Source organism: Chiloscyllium punctatum, chromosome 22 (assembly GCF_047496795.1).
Source record: "Chiloscyllium punctatum isolate Juve2018m chromosome 22, sChiPun1.3, whole genome shotgun sequence".
Taxonomy (NCBI): domain Eukaryota; kingdom Metazoa; phylum Chordata; class Chondrichthyes; order Orectolobiformes; family Hemiscylliidae; genus Chiloscyllium; species Chiloscyllium punctatum.
Genome location: NC_092760.1, coordinates 40,862,908 through 40,881,614, shown reverse-complemented (window position 1 = coordinate 40,881,614; position 18,707 = coordinate 40,862,908). Strand labels below are relative to the sequence as shown.

At 39.2% G+C, this 18,707-nt stretch overlaps 1 protein-coding gene across 1 annotated transcript in view; it reads right to left on the bottom strand.

Moving 5' to 3' along the window:
* The window catches only part of LOC140493553 (cleavage and polyadenylation specificity factor subunit 6-like), an 85,978-nt gene that overhangs the window by 32,209 nt on the left and 35,062 nt on the right, over window positions 1–18,707 (bottom strand). The window contains exons 3-4 of the mRNA XM_072592108.1: window positions 13,635–13,738; window positions 5,913–6,058 (exon numbers count right to left, since the gene is read on the bottom strand). Coding sequence (XP_072448209.1) covers window positions 5,913–6,058; window positions 13,635–13,738 — 250 coding nt within the window. The remainder of the gene's footprint in view (window positions 1–5,912; window positions 6,059–13,634; window positions 13,739–18,707) is intronic.

The window sequence follows — 18,707 nt, the reverse complement described above, 5'->3', positions numbered from 1 at the left end:
TAATATTGGACACTGAAGAGGTGAAAGGGTAGACCTATCTGGCAGACAATTATAATAACCATCCCACTCCCTGTTTTATAGATTATTCATTTTTGAAACACTTTATGTCTTGGGTATATCACATTTTCTAGGAAGCTACAATTATGAATAAAAATGATTGAGATAGATGGTTCAATGGCCAAAAGCATATGAATACCACATGATTAGGAAGAGAAACGTTCCAGGTTCTCTCCCAGATTCCGTCTTAGCTGATTTATCTCAGCCACTGAAGCAGTTGGGGCTCTGTCGTGTGTGTACTAACCACAATCCAGTGAGATCTGTCATAATTGCATACCTGGACATTAGTTGAGGAGACAAGTTGCAATGTTTCCCAGACACACAATAATTGGGATTCTAAAGAGGATCCAATATGGGTTGCTGAGGTCATCGAACTCTGTTCATATATGATCAGTTTTTGTAGTTAAGCTAGTACAGTAACATAATTGTTACATTGACCAGCAATCCAGAAGCTTGGACGAATGATCCAGAGACAGAAGTTCAAATTTCAGCAAGACAGCTGCAAATTAATCTGAAACAAATGGACTGCAGTGGTTCAAGAAGGCCCTTCTCAAGGACAACCGAGAATGAGCAATAAATGCTGGCACAGCCATTGATGCCCACATTCTGTGAATGAATATTTTAAAAAGCTCGTAGAACATATAGTGACCACTAGACTTCTAGATTGCCATAAAATCCCTTATGGTTCACTGATATCCTTCTGGGGAGGAAATCTTAGTCCTTAACTGTAATAGCTTTTGTAATTCCAGACCCATGGCCGTGTGATTAATTTATAAAGGCACCTGAAATGGTTGAACAAACCTCTCAGTTATGCCAAGCAACTGCACAAAGTATCAGCAGAAAATTATAGACGACAGCAGGTCAAGAATGCAACTCAGTGACACCTTTTTGAGGAATATTAGAGATGGGAAATTAGTGTTGGTCTTGCAAATGACAACCACATCCCATGAATGAATACTTGACCTACATTTGTAGGCAATTCTCCCCTGTGAAGAATTTGAAAACCTGTGATCCAAATTCTTGTATTTAAAAACAGTCACGTGGGTTAAGATGTCAGAAGGCTGGTGATGCCAGCTGAACTCAATGCCATTATTAGCAGGAACCTTTATTTTAAACCAGTGTGAGAACACAACACAATCAAAACCGACAAAAGAAATTTTTAAAAAATACATCAGAAAGGTAGGTTTTTTTAAAAAAGTCAAACCTCCTTCATCTGTATAGATTCTGTATTTATAGAGTTAAGAACATTTTGGAGTTACAAACATTCTGTTCTTCCATTTCCTGCAAACTCACAAACATTTATTTCCTCCTCCCATAAGACCATAAGGTGAAGGCCACTCAACCCATCAAAACCCCACCATTTGATGAGAACATGGCTAATCTAATAATCCTCAGTTTTGTTTTCCTGCCCTATTGCCATAATTGATTCCCTTACAGATTAAAAATCGATTTCAGTCTTGAACATACTAGAAGACCTAACCTTGACCTAACCTTGTGGTAAAGAAACAGAAACAATACCTGCTGAGAGAAGAAATTTCTCATCTTTGTCTTAAAAAGGTGATCCCTTATTCGGACAGTATGCCTTCTGGTCCTAGACTTGCCCAAAAGGAGAAACAACCGCTCCATATCTACCCTGTCAAGCTCCTCAATAATCTTGTATGTTGCATTAACGCTTCTCTCATTCTTCTAAACTCCAATATATACGGCCCAATCTACTCAACTCTCCTCATGCGAAAGTTCTCCCATACTTGGAATCAACAGACTGAATCTTCTCTGGATTGCCTCCAATGCCAGAGATAAGGTGACCAAAACTGCTCTCCAAATGTTATCAGCCGAGTGCCTCGTGTACCTTTAGCAAGCCATCCCTATGTTTATATGAGAAAGTGAGGACTGCAGATGCTGGAGAAGTCAGAGTTTAAAAATGTGGCGTTAGAAAAGCATAGCAAATCAGGCAGCACCTGAGAAGCCGGAGAGTTGACGTTTCGGGCATAAGCCCTTTATAAGAAATGAGAAAGGATGATGAAGGGCATAAGCCCAAGCATCAACTCTCCTGCTCCTTGGATGCTGTCTGACCTTCTGTGTTTTTCCAGCACCATCCTTTTCAACTCTTCCTATTTTTATACTCAATTCTCTTTGAAGTAAAGGCTAACAAGTCCATATACCTCTCCTATTACACATTGAAATTATTTGCTAGATTTTCGTAAGTCATCACAAGAATCCCCAAATCCCTCTGTGTTGAAGCTTTTATCATTTAAATAATATTCAGCTCACCTATTCTTTTCTGCCAAAGAATAACCTCATATTTTCCCACATTATATTCACCAAGATTTAGCCTGCTCATATCACTGTCATCTTTGTATCATGCTCACTTCTTGCTTTCTCAACGGCTTTTGTGTCATCTGAAAACTTGGCATGATACATTCACTTTTGTCATTCAAATCATTAATAAATTGTAAAATAATTGCAGCCCCAAAACGAACTCGTGTAGTTTTCCAAATTCCCCAACTCCCAAAATTTAATCGCTGTCAGATATTATTCAAAATCAAGCTACTGGAATGAAATTTGGTTTCATTGATTCACAATTTCAAACTGTCTTACAGTGAAGACTGTGCAATTTAGTCAAGTCATATAGACGAGTCCCAGGTTCATAAAACTGATTCACCTGATCTCACAAACTGCAAATGAAATACAAATGATGACAGTCAAGTGCTAAGACCATTAAGCTGGACTCAAATGAAGAATGAACCGTTGGTGGAGAGCTGTGGGTGCCCAAGGAGCTTGCCTGAACAAGAATTAATAGCTTCAGAAAAGAGACGAGAGGATAAAAATGGGGCAAGTAGTAATAAAGAAGAGGGGGAAAATAGGAAAGGATGGGGAAGGTGGGGAAGGAAGGGACCAGCTACATGCAAGAGAAATAAAGAGGAAATAGAGAACAGATTAAATAAGCAAGTAGAAGATGTGGTAAGGAGTGAGATAGGGATGTGAGGAAGCAGGCAGGAGCAGGGGATAGGGAATGAAGTGGACAGGAAGTGGTGACAAGGTGAAGAATATGTAAGAGGGGATAAGGGTTGGAAACAGGAAGAGGGAACAATGACGATTTGTGGACAGTTGAGTAAGTTTTACAGTGGAATGAGCTGAAGAAGCGGATTCAGAGAAAGTGGTATTGAGGGAAGTGGGGTGAGGAGTAACAGGGTGGGAGAGATGGAATGGTGATTTGGATGAAAGCATAAATAGTAGTTTCATGGGGCCATTAAAGAGAGAAATGGGATGGGATAACCAAATGGAAGGAGCTGGACAGTCAGGTGAGGGTGAGTATTGGGGAGCATGCAGACTCAAGAGCAGGATATAAGAGGAAGGAAATGAAGGTAGAATAGAAAGAAAGTGGATTAGGAAGGATAGAAGGTGGAAAGAAAGCATAAAAGAGATACAGAGGCAGTGAAGGAGCAGAGATGAATAGAAGAAGGTGAAGAAATTAAGTAAATGACTGATGGACAAGTTGCATTATTCAATTCCTATTGCATGCAAACAGTGATAGATAGAAAGTATCTGTGGTGCAAACAAACATTAAGGTAAGCAGCATCCCAGTGCAGAATATTTTTAGGAGAACGAAGACCAAAGGAATATTCAATACCAAAATAAAACAGATCTAAATGGATCCTCATCCAGGTAATTATCTGCTAGTTGGCACTATGAACAAAAGGAATAAAACCTTTCAATCTCATGACATTTGATCCCAACAACAAATTTAGAAACATTGGCTTGTTCTAACGCTCCTCTGATGTTAAAATGACTAAGATATATAATGCAGATTTTTTAAAAAGTTCTTTTCCTGTGAATTTTTTAACCAGCTGTATATAGTTTTGTTTTCAACTTACCAGAAATTCCTGAATTTCAGATGCAACATTGCAGAGTAAAATCAAAGAGGGTGATTTTATAACATTAGTGTATCATCAAGCCTCATTGTAGGTTGGTGTGATCAATGTATTTTATTTTAAAGATACAATAGTTATCACACACGGGTACAAACACAGTCTAAAAGATAAATACGTTACTGGTGCTTGGGGGAAAATTTGTTCAGTACTCCAAAACTGACAGAGACTGAGCCTGACAGTGTGAGGGAGCTGAATTAACATCATAATATCAGTGCCATCGGCATGAGTAACTTTGTCAAGGTGACTGAAAGAGGCAAAGATCTGATGCAGGCGGGACTTTTTTTAAAAATAGTTTTGTTTAGAAACTAGGCAAAGATTCACATTACAAAACAGCATAAAGGTTTTTTTAAAAAGTAAGAATCAGGAAATATTAGTTAAATACTGTCAAGTTTGGGTTTTAAAAACCTGTAGACTTACTACTTAAGAAGTGCTGAAGGAGGTGAGGAGCCCTGTATTCCAAAAATATCAAGAAAAAACATGTTGAAATTGCAACTGTGCAACAATATTGAATTTGACGTAACAAATATGTAGCGAGGGATAGGATATAGAATAAAAGATTGAAGCTTAAATTGAACAAAAGGGAAGTTGAGAGAGAGAGAGAGAGTGATCAAAGTAGTATTGATAAAAAAAGAATGTTAATTTATTCTCCTCACACTGTTAGACCCAGTGACTCTTTCTAGCCAGTTCCCAAGGTTAACAGCACTCATGTAAATCTATTACAAAAAAAAATACAGAAAATGCTAATAAAAATTATAATGTTTGATAAATAAGGGAGATTAGGATTCTGCCCGATTTATGGAATCATATTTACAAAGTGTGTTATCTTTTAAAGTGTATAAGACAAAACTAATCCTGCTGAAAGCATTAGAAAAAGGCAACATTAAACTGGAATAGACAGGTAAAACCACTGCACTGGCAAGCAGCTCTGAAGGTTATGGGTCAATACACAGAAATGTAAAGTCAGCATGTTTTGCGGCGGTACAAAAAGATGTTTCCAGCTTTTGGAGAAGAACATACCCCTAAACCCTTGAAGAGAAATGATGCACAACATGCAAGACATCACCTGTCCAGTCTGAAGTCTCAAGTTGTCATCATGAAATGCTTTGTTTCTCTACCCCCTCAACCACGCAGCACAGTAAGATCTAATTTTGCACTGACTGCACAAATACAAGGTTTTATTGCAACACAACATGCAGAAGATTGTGGACTCTGAGAATACTGATGGGAATGGGCAATACGGTCACAACACAACAAAAAATCTGTTGAAAAAATATACGATATTATGCATTGTTCCTTCCATCATATTTCCAAAATGTTCATTTAAACACACATTTACAGTTCACAAATATGAAAACAGAAACATTTGTCATATTAAACTGTTGAGGAGTAGGAAGTGAAAACAATGGTAAATAGAAGAATTAATATCCCTAATCATATTCCTTCTGAACCAAAACTGCCAGTCTGATTGTGTAATATACAGCTGAAATGCTTCTCTTAACCCACTAGATTGTACTGACACTTCCTATATCCACTGCTGCTTTTTAGTAGAAATAGTAGGAGTTCCCAGTGATGAACAGCTATTTCAGAGAAATATGTTTTCCTGCTCCTGTAAAACTTAATATGACAAAGGTATGGAGTTGAAATTTACTATCCATTGAACTATTTCAGTTCATTATCTAATGACAATACTTCCATTTAATTTTGCATGTGCTAGAATAACCAAATGGAAACATATTGTGCCACAAAAAGCCAGTGTTCGTAACTGGCTTACTAGCATGGGACCAGAGTAATCTCCAATATGACTGGACATGAAACAGTTTTCTACCATTCCACTCGTACAGGTATTACTCTGGATCATAAACATACAGGTCTGAAAAGAAGTTAATGAAGATCTAATGTAGTGTAGAATTTCCAAAGATTTACTTTTCTTGGATTGTGCTTCAAACTGGTTGAGATTCTGTTTGTTGCAAGGCATGACCTCTGGTCTCTGTCCATGAAGTTCTCTTTTTGGAAGTAGCTCCATGACGCATCGGACGGAATTTTCAGAGCCCAGATATACTTCAGCAAACCTGGTCAGAAAGTAAAGGAAGACAAAAAGAAAAAAAGGTCACCATTACTCATCACAATAGAACAATGTAGCAAGCCATTTCCAATTTTTCTCCCCATTTCTCCTGAAGGCCTGACCCGTGCTAGATACTCTATCTAAAATGGAATAGCTTCATATTATCTCACCCCAACACCCATTCTTCCTGCATAAGCCCAGGGAAGGGGTATAATCTAGGGTGACCCGAATATCAGACCCTCAGACGTCTGAGCAGAATTAGGCTATCTTGACCATTGAGTCTGCTCCACAATTTCAGCATGGCTAATAGGACTCTCAACCCCATTTGCTTGCTTTCTCCCTGTAACCTTTGATCCCTTTACTAATCAATAACCTATCCCTGTCTTAAACAAACTCAATGATTTGGCCTCCAGAGCATTCTGTGCTCACAAATTCCACAGATTTACCACCCTTTGGCTGAAGAAATTCCTCCTTCCTCTTTAAGTGTTTTAAAAATAAAGACATGAAACACAGAAGCCTCAACTGACCAGGCAAATTGTGTAAAGAAAACTTCTTTCTTCTATGAAGGAAAAGATTCCATTGCAAAATAAAATGACAATGGGAATTTCAGAAATTGGGAGCTAACTGTACTGCATGTTGGAGTACTAAGTAAGGTAAAAACAAAGACTCTATTCCTGATGAAGGGCTTTTGCCAAAAACATTGATTTTCCTGCTCCTCGGATATTGCCTGAACTGCTGTGCTTTTCCAGCACCACTTTAATCTGGAGTACTAAGTAAGCCATGTGTCCAAGGGTCAAAGCTGGGACTGTACTGAGTTTGCTTCACACTGAGACTGTGTGCTGTGGTTTTAGTCTCTCCTAACAGTGAAACATCCACTCTTTCCAGATTTCTCATTATTCTGTAAGTTTCAATGAGATCCCCCTCATCCTTCTAAATTCCATCAAGTACAGTCCCAGGGTCCTTCACCACTCATGTGAAAAAAAATCTTTATCACTGGGGTCATTCTTATGACCCCTCAAAATAAACAATGAGACAAGTATTAATGTTACTGACTGCAGCCCAGTAGGATCCTGGTGGGAAATGCACATGTACTGATGATGTTTATTGGAGGATGCAGATATTTTCCCCCTTTTCTAATAGCACTGCAGGTACATTAACATCAGACAGACTGCAGAAGTTCAAAAAGTACCGCACCACAGTTTTCTCAAAGACAATTAGGGATGAACATCAAATACTGGCTTTGTCAGGGATGCATCCTAAGAAAGAATATTAAGAAATGCTGCTAAAATTTGCTGTCCTGACTCATGCTCAAAATATAGCATTTTCGCAAGTCACTGGAGGATAAGTAATGCTAATAAGGGCATGAGTAGAAGAAAAATTTCCAGTTCACTTTCACTGTTGTTTAAGCTTGACATATTACTATAAGTTACGTTAGACTTTGGATATCTTAATTTTATCATTTGATTTGATTATGAATTAACAAATAGGATGAAAAGAAAGATCTGTCAAGCCTGCTCTGTTATCAATATGATTGTGTGTGATCTTAGGCTTCTCCTGTAATTTTTAAATCACTTCTCCAATGTGCTTCAATAAGTCACCAGTGGAGAGACAACACAAAATAGTTTGTATTGATGTATTTAAAACAATCTGAATCTTAAGTTCAGAAACAATCAAAACAAGATAGGGCTGTACTCTGTTCCATTCCTTTCTCACTTTTTAGTGCAGCACTCAATTTAAAAAAAAACTTATTCAATTGGTATGGGCTTTGTAGGCGAGGCCAGCATTCACTTTCCATCCCTAAATGACCTTGAGAAGGGAGAGTGACTTGCCTTTTTGAAACAGTACAGCCCATTTAGTGTAGAGACACCTACAATGCTGTTAAGAAGGGAGTTCCTGGAATTTGATCTGACAATACTGAAGGAAATGAAATAAATGCCCAGGTCAAGACTGAGTGGCTTGAAGAGGAACTTGCAGATGGTGGTGTTCCCATGTATCTGCTACCCTTGTCCTCCTAGACAGTAAAGGTCATGGGTATAGAAAGCGCTGTCGAAGGAACCTTGGTAATTCTGACTTTTTTTCATGACTTTAGACATAGTGCTCAGGGTGCCAGGCAACTTATACTTTCACACCAAATTATTCAATTCTGAGATATTAATTGAGTTCAGTTCTGTCCTATAGATTGCAGAATTCTACAATTGCCCTGGTAGAGGTTAGCAAAGTCAGTACAATCCAGGCTTTGACCCTGGGGAAGATGGCAGTACAATTAGCTCCTGATTTCTCAAATTCCCATTATATATTTTTTTAATTTTGCAATGGAATTTTTTTCTTCATAGAAGAAGTCTTCTACACACAATCTGCCTGGTCTGCTGAGGCTTCTAGTATTTCTTGCTTTATCTTTAAAACATTGTTTAATTTTATGGCTTTGCTAAACATGCATATATATTGCATTGTAACTTGCTCAGCATCATAGACTCTCACAGCATGGAAAGAGACCTTTCAGTCCATCTCACCTATGCTGACTAGGTCTTCCAAACAAAAGTCCCATTTGCCTGCGTTTGGCCCATATCCCTCTAAACCTTTCCTATTCGTGTACCTGTCAAAATATCTTTTAAATATTGTAACTGTACATGTATCTACCACTTTCTCTGGCAGTTTATTCGACATATGCACTGCTCTGTGTGGAAAAAGATGCCCTTCAGATCCCTTTTTCTCCTCTCACTTCCAGTTTTGAAATCCCCTACCCGAAGGAAAAGGTCTTTGCTATTCATCTTATCTATGCCCCTCATAATTTTATAAGCCTCTATATGGTCACCTCTCAACCTCCTACATTCCAGTGAAAAAAGTCCCAGCCCACCATTACAGTCTTTCCATTCTGCCCACGTGTTCCAAAAATCAAATGTCCTCAATTCCTGGTGCAGATACCTGCACATCTTGCAACCACGCCCACTTCAAACCATTCACACCACCAACTCATCTCATGATCTCAGGGCTGACTGCCTCAGGTCAATTAATTCAGATCACATTATTTTTGCTGGCAAGAGAGTCTGGATTTTTTTTTCCCAAAATACTTCTTGAATTAGCTGATATCTGTCACATCATTAACTGAGTCAAGGCTTAGAAACTGCTATTTCAAGTGGCAGAAATGTCTGTATTTCAGAAAAAAATAACATGCAGACCGAACAAAGTAAAAAGCAATAAAACCTTTGTTAACATTGACAATAAAAGAAACTAAAAATGCACAGTTGCAGTGCAGGTCCTAAAGCATCTCAAATGAGAAGACAGGTTTGTTTTCTGACAAAGAGGCTCTATCCAAAGCTTTAACTTGTCTTTTGCACTTTACAAATCTGCTAAACCAGGTGTGAAATCCAAAAGTTTATAATGTTTAGCAAACTAGATGCACTTTAATGTCACAAATGCCAACAATTTGGACATTTACTGTTTGAGTACATACGTTGTGGTAGTGAGCTGTTTGCATCCACAATCTGATAACTGGAGGACTGAATGTATGAGCTGCTAGTTTCTGGCACAACTCACCATGTTAATCATCTGCTAAATTAACACAAAGCTGAACTGTATCTTCCCTTATTTAGATGTTAAATACACTTCTGGAACTTCTCTCACTATTATACATTAATGCAATTTGTACTCAGTGTAAATGAGAAATCCTGGCGAGAGATTAATAACATGTTAAACACTTAGTTTGCAAGATCAAATTCACTAATGTTACCACAAATGTGAACAATCTATCCATCTATTCCGCATGATATCCAGAATGTTCATTATATCTATAACACCAGACACTTTTAAGTTGAAAAGCACAACAGCAATTTAGTGTTCATATCCCCAGTCATCATGTAGGGAAAAAAAAAATCACACAACATATTATTGGTATCTCATAGCAACCCAATGAAATGCAAGAATTATTCAACTGAATGGTATGTGGCCTGGCCCATCAAAATGATAGTAAACACTATCAACCGTACATGTAATTTATGACGATTTATGAAATAAAATATTCATACAAAATTGAAACCTGTAGCCTCTACCCGAGCATAACTGACATTGAATGGAATATTGAAAAAAAAACTACCAAATTTTGTTGTTGTGGTATAATTCACTGAGTTCCTACAGTCTATTGTACCACATCAAACTTCGGATATGCAACCTCAGATTGAGTAATTTTCCACATGATGGGAAATCTGCCCAATCACAGTGGTCATCACAACTAAATCTGATTGGATTCTTAATCAATATCCACATACAGATCTACTTTCAGAAGGACATACTAAAAATCAGGAATGGGAACCCTCGCTGAATTTCACATTCATCGGTTTAAATGTATTTTAAGAAGTTTAAAAACGATCGTCATTATAATCTTGGGTGTTCATTGAACTGGTTACACTGCAATTAACAGTGAAATAATTATTTTCTCAAAGAATTAATCATTTTGTTAGTTTCACAAAATTGGTCTTATGATTCTGAGCCACAGGCAACATAGAAAATATCCTTCAGATCAAATTGCCCTACAAAGAGATCACCCCAAACTATCTACCAAATTTACCTTCTCTCTCCAGAGCTCATCCCAAAATGACCACCACTGTAATACTAAAATAAATCAGTTTTACTGCAGAAACAAAAATAATCATATTAACTATAAATTTATGGTAGATACATCACATTTTACATCACCCATCACAATAACCTAGTTTTAAAAAGAAATCCCATGCCAAGAAAATAACAAAGTCATTTCAGGAAAAAAAAGTAAAATCAAGCAAGGTCAATGCTTCTATTTCCTAAGGTCAATTGCCCAATTTTACTTCACTTCCTCTCTTTCTTTTCTGAGGATACACTGGGCAATTTTTCAGAAAAGATCTCCTATAGTGTCAAATTTAATAAGGATTGCATGTGGTATCACTAAAAAGGTGGAGCAATGCTACACCTAGAAAAAATGTGATATGTTGTTTAATCATGTAAATAAATGTATTACAAGGCAAGATGGTGATGTTTTGGACGGGGTTTTTCTCTTAAATTTACATCAATACCCCTGAATGATGCTAGAACTCTTTTAATATGATATTCCTAATAGAAATCACTGAACCTTTCAAAAACCTAACTTTATTCCCTATTATTCCCAAAACAAATTATCACAATTTTATTATTCTTTTGCTTTAAAAAATTGCCTAAATGTCCTATTTTCCTTTACTCCATTATCTGTATCCCTTAGTCCTTAACATTGGCTCAATCTAATCACACCAAAGAACATCTTCAATGTCCAACTAAAATCTCTTTTCTCTGCAAAAAATGTTTTTTAAAAACTGCAGTAGGTATTTGTTCCTCTTAACTCAACCCCTTAGTGTAGGAATCATGTTTTGAGTCCATCTGTGTATTTCTTCCAATAATTCTAATTTATCTATATAAACCACAACCAAATGTGGTATACCAATTGTCAGCTATGGCTCAGTTGGTCAATCTCTTGCCTCTGAATCGAGGTTCCAGGTTCAAATCCCATTCCAGGGCTAACACTCCAATGAGCGGCACAGTGGCACAGTGGTTAGCACTGCTGCCTCACAGCGCCGGAGACCCGGGTTCATTTCCCGCCTCAGGCGACTAACTGTGTGGAGTTTGCACGTTCTCCCCGTGTCTGCGTGGGTTTCCTCCGGGTGCTCCGGTTTCCTCCCACAGTCACAAAGATGTGCAGGTCAGGTGAATTGGCCATGCTAAATTGCCCGTAGTGATAGGTAAGGGGTAGATGTAGATGTAGGGGTATGGGTGGGTTACGCTTCGGCGGGGCGGTGTGGACTTGTTGGGCCGAAGGGCCTGTTTCCACACTGTAAGTAATCTAATCTAATCTAAAAAAAAGTACTAAGGAAATATTGCACTGTAGGAAATGCCATCTTTCAGATGAGAGGTTAAACCAAGGCCTCACTTGCTTGTTCAAGTGGATGCAAAAAATCTCTCAGAATCAATTCAAAGAAGAGCAGGGCAGCTTTTCCTGGGCTCCTGATCCATCTTTTTCTCTCAATGGACACTACAAAAACTGATTATTTGGTCATTATCACATTACTGTTTGTGGAAGTCTGTTGTGTGCAAATTAGCTGTCTTTTACAACAGTGATTACACTTCAAAACAAGGTAATTGACTGTAAAGTACTTTAAGACATCCGGTTTTGTTAATGGTACAATATAAATTCAAGTTGGTCTTGTCTGTACAACTTGAATATAACCACCTTGACTTATTAATCCCATTCAAAAATGTATTAAATAATTATCTGCTTTCTCAACCACCTGGAAGCACAAAAGAACGGTTTTAATGATCTATTCATCAAGGGCCTAATCTTTCTGCTGTTGTTACCCCAAGCCCAATGAAATTCAATGTGTAATTTGCATTCTCAATCCTTTTATTCAATTTTGCCTGTGAGAGTGTGATAACATTTCAAGAAAGTAAATATAAGGGCTATGAAGAGCTTTATGATATCCTGAGGATGTGAAAGGTCTATATATTCACCTTCCACTACACAATACATATTTTGAAGACTAAATCTGTGTATGACCTTCAACAGAACACAGGATGAAAATTTCACAAACACTAAAATTTCTGCTGTGGATCTCCAGTGGCATCACCAGAGTGCCATCCTTGTTTTGAATATATTTACCTTAAACATGGTGCCAGCAGAAAATGTAAAAACTGTAATTGGAAGGTAGCAAGTACGATGAAGGAAACAATCAATGTGCAGTTAAAATGATGAAAGGATATAAAAAGTGATTTATTCAGAAGCACAGAATCCCTGAGATACAGTGTATTAGTGTCATTTAATTTGGGGCTGTAAATCAGTTGCTTTGTGCCCAAATTCTTGGACTGTTTCAAAACCAATATTCCTACATTTTACTCGCACCTTTAAGTAAACAGGAAGAACAAAATAAACAACACTGAAGTTAAATCATAATTTCTTGTCCACAGCCATTCTTACATTAATTTTCTTTACCTAGTTTGAATAAAATGAAGGTGCACTGAAGGACCCGGATGCTGATATAACGAATGGTTCTACCATTCAAATGGTTGACCCAGGTTTGATTTAGAAATATTTGTTCTAGCCTTGACTTAATAGCTGAAAGTTAGAATTTCAGTGTGCAGAAACCACTGATGGACACCACAGCTTCCACTCTACCTCAGTACTAATGTTACGGTCGGCGCAACATCGAGGGCCGAAGGGCCTGTACTGCGCTGTATTTTTCTATGTTCCATGATCTATGTATTGATGCTGCCTATGACTGATTTTTATTACTTATCAGCAGCAACTTTCGCACCTGAACAATGTATCTCTTTCAGGCACAGTCAATTTGACTGGCTGTTTATTATTAGGTTTTGTGCATAAAGTGTGTTTCACCTGTCTACATCATAAGTCGTCAGTACTTCATGATAGTGTTGAAAAGGTAGTTCACTCCATTTGAAGCACAGATTTTGTAGGAGATATAATCAGATGGTACCATAAATGAATTTCTTTTTATCTTTAGCACCTCAAGGAGATGTTATTATGAAACTTAACTATACACAGTTAGCTTAGCGGAATTTTTATATGCACTCACCCTTTAGACTGCCCATTAGCCCTGTTTTCATAGAACTTGATTTCCAGCAGATCCTGCACACCCACTGAATGGACAGCATCAGCCACATCTTGGTCTGTCGTCCACTGAACAAAACATAGTAGAAGAGGTATGAAAGTTATTTGCAAATTTAGAGAGCAAAAATGAGACTTGTAATTTACCCAACAATTTGTTTTCAAAGGTAGGAGCAACACTACTTTGATGAATACTGGTTACAAACAGCATTTGAACTGTAACCTCTTGTAGTAAGCTTTTGTAGAAATTGATGGTGGAGGACTGGTTCTCGGAGGTAATCACTGGGGTAAAATTTCAGTACTTGTGACTTACAAGCATGTTATTGTAGTTGTGTTCCAATGTCAATGCTTCTTCTACCTGCTTTAACCGTACATTTCACGCATTAATTAAGCATTTTGCCTTGCAGGGTTATACTCTTCATCTGTAATAAATGACCAGCGTGGCTCGAGACATTCACCATAATCCACGAAAGCAAAAATATAGGTCATGGTTTGCATTGCGGTTCAGAGAAGTTCCCAATTTTTAAATTGTTCTCAGACTAAAATGTGTTTTATTTGCATCAATTGTAGTATTTGTGTAATGATGTTGATCTTGTCCACATCCTTTCAGGTTTTGAATGCAGATACATAGCCACCTCTGAACCTTCTTTCCGTCAAATTAAATGTTTTTAATTTTTGCAGCTCATAACTAAGATCGTCATAATCTTACTGATCAACATACGAAAGGGCCTTGAGGTGACAGTGACGAACCCTTGACGTCAAAGAGCCATAACAAATTGGAATGAATGAGAATCTGGAAATAACGTGGGAAAAGGTGAAATGATCCACTCAAATAAAAAGAACGGAATTACACAATATTTTTTATAAACTGACACTTTCGTAAATATTGGCATTCAGAGGCATTTGAAATTCTTGGATTTAAATCGAAGGAAGTTAACATGCAACTCCAGCAAGAATTAGGAGGGCAAATGGAATGCCACCCCTATTTGTAAGGAATTCTTGCTACAATTGATAAGACTACACCCAGAACAAAGATAGACATACTGTTATGATACACATGCATACTATCAACATCTCCTCTAAGCTACACGGGTGTGCATGTGTTCAGCCACTCCAATGGCCTTTGCTTGCGGATCGCTACTACACATGGATCCTGAGGTCTGTGTAGAAGGAAAAAGAATTAGAGGGAACGCTGCATACTAGAGAAAAATGGAAGATATGAAACAGTTTATACATTTTCTAGAACAAACAAGGAGTTAGATCAACAATTTGATGTGTGCGGTTAACTACCTTTGTAGAAAAATCAAGCAATGGGATTTATTGCCTTAATTACAGAAAACCTGGCTTTGAAGACTCGGAAGTTTTTAAGTTAAAGGTTGCTCAGCAACCCTTTCTGGGCTTTGAATTTTATTTAACAGACCCAAGAATCAGTAAGGGAGATGCCCCAGAATCTATGAGTCTCTCTCCTGAAATTAAGTTCTCAGTAGAAGTTCTTGGGAACCTGATGGGGTTTTCAACTACCAGCAATTATGATTACCTTGTGAAACTTGAAAAGCTCAACTGTGATCATTTTCTAAAGAATCAACCACAGGGCGACTACAATAGAACTCGACATCCACCATCAATCTATAGCTGCCAGCAATGTGGCTTCATTGACAGCAAATTAGGTGACGTGAGAAGGCGTTGCATTCTCTCCTTTGTTTCCAAACACTTGGCTGACACAGTTCGTTTTTCCCTTCTGCTTTCCTTTTCAAAAAAAACCACCTTTCCAGAGATATCCCTTGTGTTATGTCAATGTGTCATTGTTTTAATTCTGGATCATACCTCATCTGTCAGTGTTTTCCACTTGCTTTAAAGACAAATTTTGTTTCTAATAAACAAATTATATTGAATTAAAGAAGCATGGTGAATGTTTTTATTATCTAGATAATAGATAAACAATTGACAATTTTTACAGTTGAATCAGCACATTTACACGAATGATTGACTGGAAGAGTAGTGGGGCCTGATTACCATAACATTCCTCCTGTCACAGTCGTAACAACAGAGTCAAGAGTGTGGTGCTGGAAAAGCACAGCAGGTCAGGCAGCATCCGAGAAGCAGGAAAATCGATGTTTCGGGCAAAAGCCCTTCATCAGGAATGAGGCTGGGAGATTTGGAGTTGGAGATATAAATGGGAGGGGGAGGGGGAGGGGTAGGGGGTAGGGGGTGGGGGGGGGGGGTGGGGGAGGGGGTGGGGGAGGGGGTGGGGGGGTGGGGGGGGTTGGAGGAATAGCTGAGAGTGCAATAGGTGGATGAAGGTGGGGGCAATGATGATAGGTAGGAGGAGAGTGGAGTGGGAAGGTGGGAAGGAAGATGGACAGATAGGACACGTCATGAGCACGGTTGGAATTGGGGTAAAGTGGAGGGCGGCGGGGGGGGGTGGAATGAGGAAACTGGTGAAATCCACATTGATGCCATGGGGTTAGAGGGTCTCAAGGCGGAAGATGAGGCATTCTTCATCCCGGCATCGGGTGATAAGGGAGTGGCAATGGAAGAGGCCCAGGACCTGCATCTCCTCAGCAGACTGGGAGGGGGAGTTAAAGAGTTCAGCCATGGGGCAGTGGGGTTGATTGGTGTGGGTGTCCCGGAGATGTTCTCTGAAGCACTCTGCGAGTAGACATCCTGTCTGCCCAATGTAGAGGATACCGCATTGGGAGCAATGGATACAGTAAATGACGTGTGGAAATGCAGGTGAAATTTTGATGGATGTGGAAGGTTCCTTTGGGGCCACTCTCTCTTCTGCAAAAATGCTATCCCTTATTCACAATTCTTCCACCTCCGCCGCATCTGTTACCAACAGGACCAGTTCCACCATAGAACACACCAAATAACCTCCTCCTTTTAAGACCACAATTTCCCCTTCCACGTGGTTGATGATGCCCTCCAATACACCTCATCACATCGCGCACCTCCGCCCTCGAACCCCACCCCTCCAACCACAACAAGGACAGAACCCTCCAGTCCTCACCTTCCATCCCACCAACCTCTATACACATTGCATCATCCTCCGACATTTCTGCCACCTACAAAAGGGACCCCAGCACCAGAAATATATTTCCCTCATCGCTCCTATCTGCTTTCTGTAAAGACCGTTCCCTCCACGATTACTTCGTCAGCACCACACCCCCTAACAACCCACCGTTCCCTCCTAACACCTTGCCCTATCACCACAGGAATTGCAAAACCTGCGCCCACACATCCCCTTCTCACCTTCGTCCAAGGCCCCAAAGGAGCCTTCCACATCCATCAAAGTTTCACCTGCACTTTCACACGTCATTTACTGTATCCATTGTTTCCAATACGGTCTCCTCTACTTTGGGAAGACAGGACACCTACTCGGAGAGCACTTCAGAGAACATGTCTGGGTCACCCATACCAATCAGACCCACCACCCTATAACCAAACACTTTAACTCCCCCTCCCACTCTGCTGACGATAGAGTCCTGGGTCTCTGGGCCTCCTTCTTTGCCACTCCCTTACCACCCAACACTTGGAGGAAGAAAGCCTCATCTTCCGCCTCAGGACCTTCCAACCCCATGGCATCATATGGATTTTACTAGTTTCCTCATTTCCCCTGCCCCCACCTTATCCCAGTTCCACACTTCCAGCTCAGCACCGTCCTCATGACCCATCCCATCTATCTATCTTCTTTCCCACCTGTCCATTCCACCCTCCCATCTGACATATCACCTTTGCCCCTACCTCCATCCACCTATTGTACTCTCAACTACATTCTCTCCCCGCCTCAAACGCACCCATTTATCGCTCCACCCCCGAGGCTCCCAGCCTCATTCCTGATGAAGGGCTTTTGCCCAAAACATCGATTTTCCTGCTCCTCGGATGCTGCCTGACTTGTTGTACTTTTTCAGCACCACACTCTCAACTCAAATCTCCAGCATCTGTAGCACTTACTTTTGCATAGTCCTAACAATAATTAATTTAAAGGATGTGCAATAGAGTTCACTAAATTGATTCCTGGGATAGTTGTCCTGTGAACAGATACTGACATTGGGCTACAGACAATGGAGTTCAGAAAAATGAGGGGTAGTCTGATTGAACTGCTTAAAATTCTTAAGGTCTTGACCAGGAAGTTTCTGAGAAGTTGCTTTCTGAAAGAGTATAGATTAGGGATCATAATCACAAGACTAGGAGCTAGTCATTTGGAGCTATGATGAGAAGTTTCTTCTTGTGAATCTTTGGTATTCTACTTTAGAAGGTTGTTGATTTTCAGTAGTTGAGTATATTCAGCACTGAGATCAACAGATTTGTGGGCACAAGTGAGATAAGGTAGCAAAGTGGAGTCCATGTAATATTTCAGCCATGACCTTGCTGAATGTTAGAGCAGACTAAATAAGTCCTGTGGCCTACCTCCATCACTACTTCCTAAGTGTTTGTGTTACATTCCTTGCATTCTTATCAATGCCCAGAAGTCTTTATAATTATTACATCAATATCAGATACAATATCAATATTTGCTGAGATTTGAGTTCTATTACTCTGCCTAGACAGCACAAGATACTATTTTATCTCATGATTCCTGCCAGACACTGTGCTGATGGCTACAAAGGTCCATCCACTATTTCCTCCAAATCCATTCCCTGGCAATATCCAGCAGAAAAATACCACTTTGTTTTCACTGACAGGATTATCATCCTTTCCAATCAGATGATTCTGCTTTGCCCCTATCAAATGAGATCTACGACTTATCATTCCAATTCCTCCATGTATCTTAGGTTATTCTCTAAATGATTATTTTGTCTCCAGAAGAGTTTGATGTACCTTTCACATAGTACTGGATGTCTGCCATATTCCTGTTTGAATGCTGTAGTACCTTGTGATGACCCAGTACAAAGGAAACAATCATAAAGATGGATACCAGCAGAATGTCAATCAACGCTGGTCAGAATGAAGCTCAGAATACCGAGGGAGGGAAATACTCATTTAGCCCATTCCTTCTATTTCACTCAACACTACATCAATCATACATTTTTTGTTCACC